The sequence below is a fragment of the Alligator sinensis genome, unplaced genomic scaffold, assembly GCF_000455745.1.
Source record: "Alligator sinensis unplaced genomic scaffold, ASM45574v1 scaffold1131_1, whole genome shotgun sequence".
Lineage (NCBI taxonomy): Eukaryota > Metazoa > Chordata > Crocodylia > Alligatoridae > Alligator > Alligator sinensis.
In genome coordinates this window covers 134,595-151,470 of record NW_005842218.1, presented here as the reverse complement: position 1 = coordinate 151,470, position 16,876 = coordinate 134,595, and the positions used below count along the sequence as shown (strand labels likewise).

The window sequence follows — 16,876 nt, the reverse complement described above, 5'->3', positions numbered from 1 at the left end:
GGGAAAGATGAGGAAGAAAAAGAGGAAGTGGTAAGAAAATAACGTGGCTATTGTTCACTTGCCTGAGATAGTGTATAGTTTTAATTATATAAGAATTGTGCTACGTAACCTTTTAACTTATGCACTAAAAATAATATATTTCAAATATAATGCTGTTCTTGTTCTCTCTCTTCCCATCCTCAACAAATTCCCAGACATTTACAGACAAGTGGTGTTTTGATGGTTTAACATCAGATAAAGCTCACTGCTTAGCATAGCTGTATGTTGTAAGTGTTATACTTTTTCTAATTACATAACAATTATCATTTAGCACGCAAAAGTGAAATCCAATGATCTGATTTGCCAAATTAGAATGCTTGTGGTTTGGTCAGAAAGAGAAAGGAAAAGAGAGAGCAGGAGGGAATAAGTAAGGCGATGCTATTTGATAAGTATATAAAAAGCACTAGCACCACCTGTGATCTATGGCTTGACAAACTATTTTTATGCATCCTTTGTCATAGTAAAACAAGTTGCATTGCAATTTTTACATGACTGTTTTCTCTTCCATGTGATGCACATGCCTAATTCCTATTAACATGAATAGAAATTCACTTTTGCACCAAATGGAAACCGTATTCCTAATTCTCATTTTTCACAGAGGTAATTTTTTTTGAGTCAAAGATTTTTTTTTTTCCTACGGTAGTTATAAAAAATCCATTGACTGTATAACCCTTAAGACGTGAGCTAACATACCGCAAATTTCAGTGCCATTATAGCAGTTACATGAGTTTCTGATTGCACAGGTTTAAAAGGTAATATTCTAAATAAAAGTGGGTTTTTTTGTCTCATGGAAGCTTAGAAAAATATTATCTTTTCTCTGATGAAGACCTCATCACACTTTGATATGCCTATTTATGTCTGAAGCGATTAAAGACTTGTTTTAAATACAACAATAGTTTTGTAATTTTTTTTCCTAATAGCTTTTGTCACACTTACAGACTGCTACATTTTAGCACTTCTGATTGTATAAAATTAGGTCTTCTACCTTATATTTGTGTTTAGACTGGTTTTCAAATATGACTGTACCAGTAGAGAGAAACTGGAAAATCCTCCCTATTGGAGGTACAGCTTTGACCACAAAAGAATTTCTTTGCTGCTTCTGTACTGACAAAAGGATGTTTTTAATGATATAACTACATGTACATACAGTTGCTATAGTTACGTCTAGTAGGGCCATAACTTTTTCATATTCCCAACCAGCATAATAACTGTGTTGGCAAAACTTAACTACATCTGCACTAGGGCCTTTTTTCCATGGTTTTTGGGGGTTTTGTTTGTTTGTTTGTTTGTTTGTTTGGGTTTTTTTGTCAGTCAGAAATCACACCTTGTTACATTCCTGATCAACATAGGTATATCAGCAAAAGTCTGTAGTACACACCTGGCCTAACTTTGGAATAATGAGGAAACTCAAGCAGAGGAAGATGACCAGAGTCAAGCCCCGAGAGAACTTATGTACAACTATTAAATTAGATTGTACTGTTTAGAGTGTATGGAAATTATTCAAGAAATGATTCAAGAAAAACTTGATAGTGTCAAAAATTTTAGGAGAATATAATAAAGATTTTCTGCACAAGTGGACAATCTAAAATAATATTTAAAATTACTTAGAAATAAAAAGACAGTTCTAATAATTATGGTATTATTTGCAGATCTGCAGAATTTTGGAAAAAAACATAAATGTGTTCAGATCCATATTAGTGGAGAGACCTAACAGAGAGTCTGAACTGGGTTTTATGATTACCTCCCTGGAAGCAAGGTAAATTTTTCTCTGGTAAAATGTTTGTGTTATGTTTGTAGTATTGACATTTTCTATGGTGTGAGTTATGTTGCTTTTCGAGGAGAAAAGCATTAGTTAGTTTAGATATTAAAACATTTTTCTAGCCATTCTGAAAATGTTTTATGTCTTTATATACAATTTCATATATCTATCACAGTTTTGCCCACTACCTGCTTTGCATGTCTGTTGCATCCTTCTGAACAACCTCAAAAACACTTCCCTCTATTTACATTTTTATAAAGGTTGGTTAAGATATCTGGTACAGTCTGAATCCTGCCACCCATTCCCATGGCCTAACCAGTGAGCCTGTGTACTATTACTGATTTTGGCATTTAGATTGCAATAAGGTTATGGATTTTTTAAAGGAGGTCACCATGTAGCTTATGTGCCACAGAATATTGTGTTGGCTGTATAACATTAAGCTCACGAGACCCACATTCTAAAATATTTCCTGTTGAGAAACTTAAGTCAGTCCCCATCAAGGTAGAGAATAGATTTTTCCTGTACAGCTACATTTCTAATTCAGCTGGCACGTCTACATGAGACACTACTGCACTGGGTGCTAACTGTGCAGCAATGATACTGCATAGTAGCATCAGGGGAAAAAACCCTGCAGCAATGGTACTGCGCAGTATCGGGAGTTACTGCGCAGTCTACCACTCATGTAGACACAACCAGTCTGTACTTGTAATGAAGGTCTGAGAGCTTAGTTTAAAGATGCTGATTTCTCACTGGGGAGCAAACAGCAGCATACGATGTGGGTTTGACTGTTGTCACCTCTCAGATTCTCCCTTGCTATTTAAACATTCATGGAGAATCTGGCCCAGAAATTTGGGGTAAGAAATAATTCATATCCTTATAAAAAAATATAGGTTATTCCTGTAATTATTCTTCAGTTATTCAACCCAGTTTTAATTTGTGGTGTTCTATATATGTTTAAGTGTTTTATCCTTAAGTAAATTATTTTAATATTGTTTCTGTTTATTCATTCTTCTTTCTTATTTTTGTGTATTATATATAGCCTAGTTAAGTGACTCTTAACTTCCTGTATGGTTTTCCCTGTGTGGTTGAGATCTGCTTTGTCTGAACTGACAGTAGTAATATTCAAGTCAGAAATTTTGAAAGCCTTCTTCTCAACATTATAATCCAAAGGCATGTCTACAATGCAGACTTCCCTGGAAGGTTGCTATAACATGAACTAGCTATAAGTGAGTTGTCTTATCTACTGGGAGATGTTTCACTGCAGTATCAGGGTAAATTACCCCAAAGAACAGGGTAAATTAGACACAGGGTTCTGTATTGCCATGGATAGACTTCTTCCAGTAGTAGACCTCACTTACTTAAAGATAACTCAGTTGCCTGCATTAACTGCAATGTCAATAATTATGAGTTGTCTGAATTAGAGTAATCCAGGAAGCCCTTCTTGTTTTAAACACTAAATTTGTTGAGAGTGAAATACAAAATCATTTTACTGTGTGTTATACCTCTTACATCATATTATTTGGAAGGATTTACATTATAGACAGTGAAATGTGTGTGTTGGGGAAGAGAAGTGAGGGGGAAAGGTTGCACACCATTTTCTTTGCAAAGCTGTATAATTTTGGGATTAAAGAGGGAAGAGTAAAGAACCTATTAAAGAGGCCTTTCTTTTATTTTGGTGTAATTTTTTAGATTACATTAATATCATTTTTTTAAAATTAAGTGATATCTTCCTTCAGGTCAGTTACAAATTATGTTAACTGAAAATTGAAAAGGGAACATATATTAATATAATACAGCAGATCTCATCACAAATATTGGGATAATACTTGAGCTGTTTTTCAGAACTCTTATCCCAATGTTAACCTGTATTCCTGTTTTCCATAGGAAAACAATTATTCAAATAAATTTTGCCCAAGATTACATGAAAATTAATGCCGAGTCTTCTCAGTTAACAAGTATACTACAATTGTATGAGAAATTAATTCAAATTGAGGATGACTTCCATCGTTATGGGTATAAAGACCACAGCGCTGAAATCCTACAAGAACGTGCAAATATTCACAGGTAAACCTATACATTTGCTGGCAAATTTTGTTACATCGTCCTTAAGCCACACTGTGTGATTTAGGTTTAGATTTTAGGTATGAAAAATGAGGGGGGGCTAATAATATAATCTATTTTATATCCTGATTTGGGGGGCCACATTCTCACTCTTGATGGAACCACCAATACAGCAAAGTGAAGGAGTTATTGCTCCTTTGCATGTGCATCTGCTCTCACAAGTTTTATGGTAAGCTGCACTGACTTTGAAACTGAACACCAAGATCTCCAAAATACCTCCTGTCTTCCCCACTCTTAGGATAGGTTAGTAACTGAAGGATCCCTTAGTATGAGTTTCATAGTTTCATTGTTGTTAGGAGCTGGAAGGGACCTTACAGATCATTGGGTCCAGCCCCCCTGCACTTGGGCAGGAAAAACTGCTGTGATCAGATGACCCCAGCAAGATGGGTGTGAAGATACTTTTAGAACACTGCCTGGGTGAGTCTGTACCACCTCTGCGGGGGGCCTGTTCCTAACCCTCAGTACTTGACTTGTAAAGAAGTTTTTCCTTATGTCTAGCCTGAAGCGATCCTCAACCAGCTTGTGCCCATTATTTCTTGTCCTCCCCTGGGGGGCCTTGGTGAACAGCTGTTCCCCCAGACCCTGATATATGCCCTTGATGTACTTACAGGCTGACACCAAGTCTCCTCTGACTCTTCTCTTCTCCAGGATGAACAGTGCCAAGTCTTTCAGCCTCTTCTCGTATGACCTGGGCTCTAGGCCTCTAATCCTTTGGTTTCTCTCAATTTTTCTCCATATCTTTTCCTGAAGTGTGGCACCCAGAACTGGATGCAGAACTCCAGCTGTGGTCTCACCGGGGCCGAGTAGAGCAGGAGGATGACATCCTTAGCCTTGCTTGAGATGTAACCTGATCATAGAAAGACATGAGGTTGGTCTGGCATGACCTGCCCGTAATGAAGCCCATACCAGGTTAAGGTACAGGACATAGATTCACAGATTGACAGAAGTTTAGGGCTGGAAGGGACCTTGTGAGATCACGGGGTCCAGCCCCCCTGCTCTAGGTAGGAAAGACTGCTGGGGTAAAATAACCCCAGCAAGGTGTGCGTCCAGTCTCCTTTTGAAGATCTCCAGGGTAGCTGCCTGCCCCACCTCCACTGGGAGTCTATTCCAGAGTCTGGTCACATGAACCATGAAACAGTTTTCCTTATATCCAGTCTGAAACATTCTAGGAGTTTCTGAATGTTGCTCCTGGTTTTCCCCTGGGACTCTTTGGTGAATAGTTGTTCACCTAGCCCCTAATGCTCACCCCTGATATATTTGTAAGCTGCCACCAAATCCCCCCAAAGTCTTCTCTTTTCTAGGATGAACAGTCCCATATCTGTTAGCCTTTCCTTGTATGGCTTGCTGTTCAGGCCTCTAATCATATGAGTGGCTCTTGTTTGGATTCTCTCAAGCTTCTCCACATCCTTCTTGAAGTGTGGCGCCCAGAACTAGATGCAGTACTCCAGCTACGGCCTCACCAATGCTGAGTAGAGTGGGAGGATAACTTCTTTAGTTTTGCTTGAGATGCATTGGTTGATGCATGCCAGTGTATTGTTTGATCTGCTAATTGTAGCATCGCACTGGCACCTTATATTCATTTTTTACATGTGATGCTAGCTAGCGTAGCACTACCAAGCCTCTAATTTTGTTGCGGATTTTTCCTCCCCAGATGGAGCATTTTACACTTCAGTGTTGAACAGCATCTGATTCTGGTCCTCCCACCTGACTAATGTGTCTAGGTTCACCTGGATCATTAGCCTACCCTGATGCGTGGCCATGCTTAGTGTCATTGGCAAACTTTGCCAGTGTGCTTTTCACCCCACCTCCAGATCATTGATAAAAAGGTTGAAAAGCACTGATCCAAGTACCGAACCCTGGGGGACCCTACTGGCTACCTACCACCAGGTTGATAACAATCTGTCTGTTAGTATTCCCTGGGTCCAACCCTGCACCCAGTTCCCCACCCATCTATCTGACTGTTGAATTGTTGAGTCCATAGTCTGCCAGTTTTACCTTGAGAGACTCATGTGACACCAAGTCCAAGGCCTTCCTGAAGTCCAAGTAAATGATGTTGACCTCATCTCCTTTATCCAGGTGGTGTGTAAACTGGTTGTAGAAGGGGGATGAGGTTAGACATGACCTACCCATGACAAAACTATACTGGCTGTCATTCAGAATTTTGCCTTCTACTCACTTATTGCATATGGACTCCTTGAGAAATTTTTAGAATATTTTTCCTGGAATTGAGGTCAGGCTGATCGGCCTGTAATTCCCTGGGTCCTCTCTCCTCTCCTTGAAGATGGGCCCAACATTGGCCCTCTTCCAGTCTTCTGGGACCTCTCCTGTGTCCTACGAATTCTCAAAGAGGTTTGCCAGGTGTTCTGCGATGACTTCAGCTAATTCGTCCTGCACTCATCCAGTCCTGCTGACATATAGGTATCCGGCCTCTTTAGCTGTTCTTTCACCAGCTCTACATTGACTCTTGTTACTGTGACTATTCTGTGTCATATTTGCATTTATCAGGCTATCACTCTTAGACTGGCGGCATACAGATGTAAAGTACTCATTCAGAAGTTCAGTTTTCTCCTTGGTGTCGGTAATCAGATGTCCAGATGCATTGAGCTGTGGTCCCACGTTTCCACTGGTGTTCCTCCTGTTACCTATGTACCTATAGATGGACTTCTTATTGTCCTTGATTTCGGTTGCATGTTTAATGAAAATTGTTGGAACAGTTCACTACAGGCTGTTATAGCTAGTGCCTGCAAAACCATAGTGTGCTCTGACTTTGAGCCCTTCCTGCACACTGTATGCCAGAGGTCACCAACATTTTGGGGCAGAGTACCCAAAATGCCTGCAACCTTGACTTGTAAGATATCAGAGTGCCAGGGGCCTGATACTTGTTGTGGCAGCACAGCCCCAGCCCCTTCCTCGCTATCTGCCCGGAGATGTGCATGCCAAGCAAAATGTCTTTGCATGCTATACTCTGGCTCCCATGCCAGGGGTTGCTTACCCCTGCTCTATGCAGAGGCTGAGGGAAGATCCAGTTATACTAGCCTTATGTTCCTGGGGGATCTCCCACTAAAGTGGAGACGCCAGATATCTGTTCAGAACAACTTTCAGTGCCCCTTGCATTACATGAGTGCAAAAGGAAGTTCAGCTGGTCCAGGAGCTGAGCTTTGAAACTTTAATGTGTAAATACAGTAAAAGCTGTGTTAACCAGAATTTCCAATATCCCCCAATATAAATTCTCACTTTAGCAACCGGAATCTTTGCCAAGTCTGTCCAGCATGCACATCAAGTATTTCTGTTGTTTACATGAGTTAGTAACGCTGCCGGTAGAGGAGCTGCTGGGAGTCTGTGGGGGAGGGGAAAGGGATCTGCACAGGGTGGGGTGGGCTGCCACTGCGGGCTGGGGCCGGTATAACTCAGATAACTGGAATTTGTACCACCCCCTTACCCCACTCATGCCGGATTAACAAAGCTTTTACTGTACTTAGGTTTTTTGTCAGTGCATTTAGAAATACAAACAATCAAAACAGGTTTTCCATAAAGCATGTTCAAAATTTGTAACACCATAAAAATCAGTCATTTTTGTACTTGTATCCTCATGTAAGACTCTGATTTTTTTTTAAAGGTTGATTGCAAAATACACAAGAGATGAAGAAGAAAAACATCATCACTATCTAGATGCCTACACATTAACTCAGAGAGCAGTGTCTGAAAAAGAGGAACTATTTCACAATGTTTATAGCTTACTTTCTGTTCAGGAGGTACATGACATTTGATATGTATCCAAAAATATACTTTTCAGATTAGTGATTTGCCTATATTGGCAACATTGAAATTTAGGCCATAAACCTGAAGATATACCCATGTGCAGTATTATTCGCACTTCAGTAATCCGGCATATTGTTGTGACCAGTTGTATACTCTTATGTCAGGTTCTTCTAAAAGGTACAGCTCAACATTCTGTTCTTTAAGTTTTTGGGCGTGTGAATCCCATTCATAGTGCACCTGAGCGCTCTCTGTGTTTTGGGGAATGTTCTTACCAATAATGCTTATTAGTGGCTATGCATAAAGGGAGAACAACTTCAACTTCCACTTTGTTCCCGCTGACAAACCCTTGCCAAAGAGCCAAACAGTCTCCTGTCTACTCTGTTATCTTAGTTACAAATGTTGTTTCTTTTGTAGTCTTGTCAGTAACTACAAGTGTTAGATTTAGGTTTAGAATTTCCTTTAGCAATTGGAAAAAATATACAGTTTATTATTTTAGTATATTGCAGTTAGTTAACTTGGAAGAGCTGGTAGTAGTATTCCACCTCATGACAGAGTTGAGGTCCCTGTATTTCTTGTGGAAGTGTCATTCCTCTAAATTATAGATAAATTGTATCATTCTGGTTTTTTGGTTGCTTTTATCTCTCTCCAAATAGGTAACTTTTAAATCCTTTATGAAATACAGACAGAAATCTAGGGAGTCTAGACTAAACTAGAGCTTTACCTCTTTCTGTGAGGGTGTGTCAGATTTAGGTTCAGAAATATAAAGCCTCATACTTATTCTTCATCCAGGCATTGGCTAAATAGAAAAGTTGTTCAGTCTAGGCTTTGGTAAATAATTGTATCTGGGTTTGTCCCAAAGCTCCATTATACTTCACTAAGCAATCTTTCAGCTTGTCATCTTCCTGTGCACGTCTCCTTGTGGTTCTCCCCTCCGCTGATAGAAAATCACCAGGCTCTAGAATTGCTTACTTTTTCTGTTTTCTTATATTTCAGATAAAAAATATCAGTATTCCATTAATGAGACAACTTGCTAACATGAAACTAAGACTTGTGGAAATAATTTTGGATATTCTTCATCTTGTGAATACAGAAAAAAAGCTGAAAGAACTGAGAGAGGGATCACTTACTAAAATTGTTGAAGAATTTGTTAGGTTAACACCTCATAGTGCCTCTGTGGAACAGGTAAGTTTTTTCCTATGATTATGTTCTACTAAAGAAAACATCCTGGTGACAGTCTAGAAAAGGGCAGTCCAACCTGTAGTTGGCTAGGGGTCATAGGATGTGCCAGCTGCACCCATGCATGCCAGGTACTCCTGAAGCCATGCACTGCATGGGCACACCCTTTCCCTCTTTCCCCGCAACCGCCATGAGTAGGACAGTCATGGTCTAAAGGAAATTCCTCTGCAGGGTTTCCTCTTGTTTAATAAAACCTGAAGAGAAGAAGGATCAACAGACCTTTCATTTGACTATTGGAATATTTAAGTCTATGCTTATACCAGCTGCTTGTAACATTGGCCATTCTCTGTCTTGTGGAGACATGCCGTTTGGGCACAAAGATTACAGTTCATTGTCAGGAGCAGGAGTTGGAAGAAACTGTTCTGTATCTTCATATTGAACTGTACATTTGCTATTAAATGGTACTCTCTTCTCCACATGTGAACATTGTACTTCATTTCCCATCTTATTCTTTTATCAAAAGCTCCTACTGTCTTCTGTAAATTTTTATAAGTATGACATCACTGGGTGCCCGCTTCACCATGCGTTGTGCTTACTACGTAGAGTTGAGAGAGCTAAGATCTAAAAGCATCAAATATTTCAGCTGAGTTCTCTGATGTTATAAATAGGCATAGTTCCATGTAAGTATAGATCTACATTGATTTAGCACTTCAGAATCTGGACTGTCTTTGCTAGCCCAGTTAGTGAGAGTGTGAAGTAAACCCAGTCCACAAACACTCCACTGAGACTTGTTTCAGAATGTGGTAATAAACTAATGGCTGGAAGCAGAAGTGGGACAAATTTAGACTTGAATGAGGTGCAAAATCAGTGGGGTGAATTGGGGACATTAGTTTATTCTCAAGGAAAAGGGAAACTACATTTTCTCCATTTTAAGAGTCAGTGAAAGAAGTAAGCTTCCTTGGCTTATCTTTTCATTTATAAGAGCATGCACTTAAGCACTTACATGGAACAGTTGATGTATCTTAATTCCCTGCCCACATTGACTTTGCAGTAAGTTGTTTGTTTTCCAGTTATCTTATTCAGAGCAACTTAGCTAGGATTGCAGTGGATTATGTCACTTAACCTAGGACAGGGATGCTCAGCCCCCAGTACTATATTTGGCACTAGGGCAGTTCAGGACTCAGTCCTGATGCACAGGGTCTGAGCAGGACTAACCCAGGGCCTGAGCCCAGAGCGTGGGGGCAGCATGAAGCCTGATCCAGCTTGCGGACTGGCTCTGCCCTATTTATCTGGCCCACAGGGTCAAAACCATGAGCGCCCCAACCTAGGACGTTTTTCTACCTTATATATACACATTATAGTTTAACCCAGGAGTGGGCAATTATTCGGACCTGAGGGCCACATAGAAAGTTTTCATGAGCTGTCACAGGCCAGGTCATCCCCCTCCTCCCCTGCATGCAACAACTCACCAAAACTCCCTATGGTGCTTTGGGCAGGTGGGGAGCAGTGTTTGGGAGCAGGACAGGTGGGAAGGCCAGGATCTTGGGGCCAGGTTACAGGGTGGGGACAGCTCAGGACTGGGGATCAGGCCAAACTGCAATCTGCTTCCTGCATGCCCTGCCCTGTCAGGAGGTGTGGGGGAGAGGCAGGGTTTGTGCATGTGGGCCTGACTGAGCACTAGGTCCTGGGAGCCAGCTGGAGGTGAGGAGAGGGAAAAGTAGGCAGGGGGCACGTGCGGCAGAGCTGCTCGCCAGCCTGGCCCCAGCCCGAGGCAGTGTGAATCTTTAGGCAGACTGTTCCCAGTGTGGCTGCAGCCGGTCAGATGTTGTTCTGCTCCCCTCGTCTCCAGTGGGAACCACTTGGCTGAAGCTTCCCCCCACCCAGCTGCCCAGAGCAGCACAGCATGGGGTAGGAGCTGCCGCTGGAGGTGAGGGGAGCAGAACAGCCCTGCCAGTCCAGGCCCCAGCCAGTGCACACAGCTTCCAGTGGGGTTGCTCCCAGTGTAGCTGCAGCTGGCCGAGTGTTATTCTGTTCCCCTTGCCTTCAGTGATAGCTCCTCTGTCCTGCTCCTACCCCTTCTGTGCCGCTCGAGGCAGTCAAAGGGAAAGCTTCAGCTGGGCAGCTCCCACTGGAGGCATGGAGAGAGCAGAAAAGCACTAGGAACAGCCCCCTGGAAGCTACATATGCTGGGGCCTGGGCCAGCAGGCGCAGGCAGGAGCATGGAGCAGGCTGACCTGGCAAAAGTGGGTGACACTCAGCCCCATGCGGAGCACTGCAAGGACAGCTGTGGGATGGATCCAGTCATTTGGCCTGGATCCGGCCTTCAGGCTGTATTTTGCCCATCCCTGGTTGAACCACATGTACAGGCTTAAATACCTTGGTGAAATTCAGTGCTCTTAGTTAAGTAGGTCAAATAAGATGATCATAACAATTTCTTCTTTCTTCAAAATTATTAAAGAACCCTATTTGCATGCTTTTGAAAAGCAAATATAGGAAATAAGTTTCCAGTACTAGTAATTTTAGAATTTTCCTTTCTAGATAATATTTAAGCTTCCAAAATTATCTTTTTTTCTGGTTTAATTCTCTATTAATGGTTCAGGCTTCAAAAACAGTTGGAAGAAAAGAACTGAAGCAGTCTTTTTTCCACTGGAAACAGTTATCTGAAATAGAATCAATTAATTCATATTCAAACCCAATAATTAACTTTTCAAGTTAAAGGGGACTGTACATTTGTTAATTATTCCTTAATTCATAATTTCTAAGAAATGGTTATTTTATACTTGAACGTATAAGTTGATATAACTTTTTTTTTTTTATTATTAGGGATGGATAAATCTGAGGCAGACTGTGGGGCACATTGCACTGGCTCACTTAGTAAGCCTACAGAGTCTTTATGCAGGCTGTCCTGACATCAAAGCCAAACACCTTTATCTCACTGGGAAAACTCTGCATTTACTTGCTGTTAAAGCGGACCCCCTACACTCAGATACTTGCTGGAAGGAAAATATTATGGTATGATATTTTTCTCAGTTGTTAGTTGCTACTTATAGATATTAAATCAGGGGTGGACAAAATATGGCTCATGGGGTAGATTCAGCCTGCCAAGTGATTCCATCCTGCCTGTGCCAGGTCCCTCGGGCCCCACCCAGCCCAGACACAGGGGGCAGTCTGGGTAGTGGCATGTACGGCCAGTCCTGCTGCCCCCAGGTTGCAGAGGCGCCACTTGGCACAAAGCATGGCCCACCCCAACCCCACACATGGCTTTTGGTCACACCAGGAGCCGTAGTCCATGGGGCTGGCTGGCACAGCACCAAGGGCAGGTGTGGTACGGCAGCCAGACTCGACTTCCTGCCAGCCCCCATGGCAGCAGCTCCTGGTTACGCTGCCAGTGTCTCTGCCACTGCTACTGGACCCAGCCCTGCTGCCCAGGTGCCCCAACCTGTCCACCTCTCACCCACTGCTGGGGGTGCCAGATGGAGCAGGCAAGTGGATCACTGGGGTCTCCATGTAGACTGGCCCAAGATCCCTGTGGGTCAGGCGCGCTCAGCCAGGCAGATGGGATGAGGCCATGGATGGGCGGGTAGCGGCATCTGTGAGCGGGACAGGCAGGTCTGGGGCTGGGGGTGGAATCAAAGGGTTGTGACAGCATGGGAACAGGGTCTGGCATAAAGCCATGCCCATCACAAGGACATGGAGGAGCAGAATGTGGATCTGTCCTGGACCCCTGCCCTCATTCCACTCCCAGATGCCACTCCCCACCGGCCGACAGCCCCATCCCATTCGCCCAGGTGAGCACACCCTGCCTGCAGCGGTTCCAGGCTGGACTACATGGAGACCCTGCCTGCTCTGTCCAGCACCCCTGGCAGTGGGTGCGGGGCAGATGGGCCCAGAGCCAGATAGAATCAAATAGCATTTCCCCTCTCTTCTCTTCTTTGACCATGGGATGTTCTTCCAAGAAGAAAGATTGCTGGGAAGAGATGAGATCTACCTGATGAAGAGAGGGAAGAGCATCTTTGCAGACAGACTTGCTAACCTAGTGAGGAGGGTTTTAACTAGGTTTGCTAGGGAATGGAGACCAAAGCCCTGAGGTAAATGGGGAATTGGGAGACATGGAAAAAGAGCAAGCAGCAAGAGGCAAGAGGGGAGGTTCTCTCATACTTCCTGAGAAATCAGGGCAATCAACTAGTTACCTCACATGCCTGTACACAAATGCACAGAGCCTGGGAAACAAGCAGAAGGAATTGGAAGTCCTTGCACAGTCATGGAACTATGCCATGATTGGAATAAAAGACACTTGGTGGGATAGCTCACATAACTGGAGCACTCTCATGGATGGGTACAAACTGTTCAGAAAGGACAGGCAGGAGAGAAGAGGAGGAGGAGTTGCACTCTATGTAAAAGAGCCATATGACTGCTCAGAGCTCCAGTATGAAGCTTGAAATAGGTCTGTTGAGAGTCTCTGGGTCAGGGTCAGAGGGGAGAGCAACAAGGGTGATGTTGTGGTGAGTGTCTGATACAGACCACCAGACCAGGAGGAAGTGGGGGATGAGGCTTTCTTCAAACAGCTAACAGAAGTTTCCCAGTCACAGGCCCTGGTTCTCATGGGGCACTTCAGTCACCCTGCCATCTTCTGGGAGGGCAATACAGCAGTGCACAGGCAATCCAGGACGTTTTTGGAGTGTATTGGGAATAACTTCCTGGTGCAAGTGCTGGAGCAGCCAACTAAGGACCATGCTCTTCTTGACCTGCTGCTCACAAGCCAGGAAGAATTGGTGGGGAATGTCGTAATGTATGGTAACTTGAACAGCAATAACCATGAGATGATTGAGTTCAGGATTCTGAGGAAAGGAAGGACGGAGAGCAGCAGAGTAAAGACCCTGGACTTCAGAAAAGCAGACTTCAACTTCAACTCATGGGCAGGATCCCTTGGGAAGCCAAACTGAGGGGGAGAGGAGTCTAGGAAAGCTAGATGTACTTAAAAGGAGCCTTGCTGAGGGTGCAGGAACACACGATCCTGATGTGCAGGAAGATTAGCAAGTATGACAGAAGACCAGCTTGGCTCAGCAGGGAACTCTTCAGTAAACTAAATCACAAAAAGGAAGCTTATAAGAAGTGAAAACTTGGACAAATAACTAGGGAAAAATATTAGATCATTATTTGGATATGCAGGGATGAGGTCAGGAAGGCCACAGCGCAATTGGAGTTGGAGCTAACAAGGGATGTAAAGAGTAACAAGAGAGGTTTCTACAAGTATTTTGGTAGAAAGAAGAGGATCAGGGAAAGTGTGTGTCCCTTACTAAATGGAAGAGGCAACCTTGTGACAGAGGATACAGAAAAGGGGCAAGTGCTCAATGCCTTTTTTGCCTCAGTCTTTACAGGCAAGGTCAAATCCCAAACTGCTGCACTGGGCAGCGCAGTTGGGGGAGGAGTTGAGCAGCCTTCAGTGATGAAAGAACAAGTTAGGGACTACTTAGAAAAGCTGGACATGTACAAGTCCATGGGGCTGGATGGGATGCACCTAAGGGTGCTGAGGGAATTGACTGATGTGATTGCACAGCCACTAGCCATCATCTTTCAAAAATTGTGGTGATCAGGAGAGGTCCCAGACGATTGGAAAGGGGCAAATATAATGCCCGTATTTAGGAAAAGGAAGAAGGAGGATCCAGGGAACTGCTCATCTCAGCCTCATCTCAGTCCCTGGAAAAATCATGCAGCAGATCCTCAAGGAATTCATTTCTAAGCACTTGGAGGATAAGAAGGTGATTAGGAACAGTCAGCATGGATTCATCAGGGCCAAGTCATCCCTGACCAACCTGATTGCCTTCTCTGACAAGGTGACCGGATGCAGGGAGACTGGTGGATGTGATGTACCTTGATTTTTAGCAAGGCTTTTGATATGGTCTCCCACAACATTCTCTCAGGCAAGCTAGGGAATTATGGGCTGGATGAATGGACTGTAAGGTAGATAGAAAACTAGCTGGAGCATCAGGCTCAGAGATTAGTAATCAATGGCTTGATGTCTAGTTGGCAGCCAGTATCAAGTGGAGTGCCTGAGGGGTCAGTCCTGCAGCCAGTTTTGTTCAATGTCTTAATCAACGACCTGGAAGATGGCATAAAGTGCACCCTCATCAAGTTTGCAGATTACATCAAGCTGGGGGGAGTAATAGATACACTGAATGGTAGAGCTAGAATTCAGAGTAATTTAGACAAATTGGAGGATTGAGCCAAAAGAAATCTCATGAGGTTCAACTCTGCACTAAAGGACCTGGGGTTACAGTGGACAGTATGCTGAATTTGAACCAGTAGTGTGCCCTTGTTACCAAGAAGGGCTAATGGCATACTGGGCTGCATTGGTAGGTGTGTTGCCAGTAGGTCAAGGGAAGTGATCCTTCCCTTGTATTCAGGACTGGTGAGATTCATAGATTGTTAGGGACTGGAAGGGACCTTGCAAGATCATTGGGTCCAGCCCCCCTGCACTAGGCAGGAAAGATAGCTGGGGTCAGGTGACCCCAACAAGGTGACTGTCCGGTCTCCTCTTGAAGATTCCCAGGGTAGGTGGTTGCACCACCTCTGGAGGGAGTTTTTTCCACAGTCTGGACACCCTGACTGTGAAGAAGTTTTTCCTAGTGTTAAGCCTGAAACACTCTTCCAGGAGTTTCTGGCCATTACTCCTGGTTTTCCCCAAGGGTGCCCTGGTGAACAGTTGCTCACCAAGTCCTTGATATAGTCCACTGATGTAGCGGTAAGCCGCTACCAAATCGCCTCTCAGCCTTCTATTTTTTAGGCTGAACAGGACGAAATCCCTCAGCCTTTCTTCATATGGCTAGCCTTTCTTCGTATGGCTTGCCTTGCAAGTCTGTGATCATATATGGGTGGCTGTTCTCTGGACTCTCTCAAGCTTTTCCACATCCTTGCTGAAGTGTGGCACCCAGAACTGGACTCAGCACTCCAGCTATGGTCTCACCAATGCTGAGTAAAGCGAAAGAATCACTTCCTTGGTTTTGCTTGAGATACATCAGTTGATGCATGCCAAAGTATTGTTTGCCCTGCTGGCTACAGCATTGCACTGACAGCTTACGTTCATACTGTGGTCTATTATTAGCCCTAGGTCCCTTTCAGTCATGGTGCTAGTCAGTATGGTGCCACTGAGCCTGTGAGTAAGTTGGGAATTGTTCATCCCCAGATGGAGCACTTTACATTTCTCAGTGTTGAACTTCATCTGGTTCCTGTCTGCTCAACGTGCCAGCCTGTCTAGGTCCACCTGTGTCTGCAGCCTATTTTTAAGCATGCCCATGCTCCCCCATAACTTGGTGTCATCCGTGAATTTGGCCAGTGAGCTCTTCACCCCCAGATCCAAATCATTGATAAAGATGTTGAAAAGCACTGGACCAAGCACAGACCCCTGAGGGATGCCACTGGCCACTTCTCGCCAGGATGACACAGAACTCTCTGGGTCCTACCCCGTAGCCAGATTCCTACCCACCTAACTGTCGAGCAGTTAAGCCCACAATCCTCCAATTTTCCCGTGAGAACATCATGGGATACCAGATCAAAGGCCTTTTGGAAGCCTATCACACATAGACTCCTTGATGAATTTTTCCAGGATTTTCCCTGGAATAGAAATTAGGTTAATTGGCCTATAGTTGTCCAGGTCCTCTCTCCTCCCCTTCTTGAAGATGGGCACAACATTGGCCTTCTTCCAGTCTTCAGGGATCTCCCCCAAGCACCATGAGTTTTGGAAGAGTTTTGCCAAAGGTCTCGTGATGACTTCAGCCAGCTCTTTCAGCACTCTCGAACAAAGTTCGTCCAGCCCTGCTGACTTATGAATGTCTAACTTTTCCAACTGATCACCCACCAGTTCAACTTCAACATTAGGAAGGTCATTCCCACCATGCCCATTCTGAACCTTATTGTGACGTTGGTGGGCCTCACGTCCAGTATCACCCTCCGTTAGGTAGCCCCTCCCCTCGTCCCGCCTGCCACGACTTTGATGTTCTGGGTGATTCAAAGGGGGGCTTCAGT

The 16,876-nt window shown here is 43.8% G+C and overlaps 1 protein-coding gene across 1 annotated transcript in view; it reads left to right on the top strand.

Annotated features, from left to right (window-relative positions):
• The window catches only part of CFAP46 (cilia and flagella associated protein 46), a 175,991-nt gene that overhangs the window by 113,865 nt on the left and 45,250 nt on the right, over positions 1–16,876 (top strand). Inside the window, 6 exon segments of the mRNA XM_025208066.1 lie at positions 1–30; positions 1,689–1,795; positions 3,683–3,862; positions 7,536–7,671; positions 8,672–8,860; positions 11,678–11,866. The exon segment at positions 1–30 is cut by the window's left edge and continues 9 nt beyond it. Coding sequence (XP_025063851.1) covers positions 1–30; positions 1,689–1,795; positions 3,683–3,862; positions 7,536–7,671; positions 8,672–8,860; positions 11,678–11,866 — 831 coding nt within the window.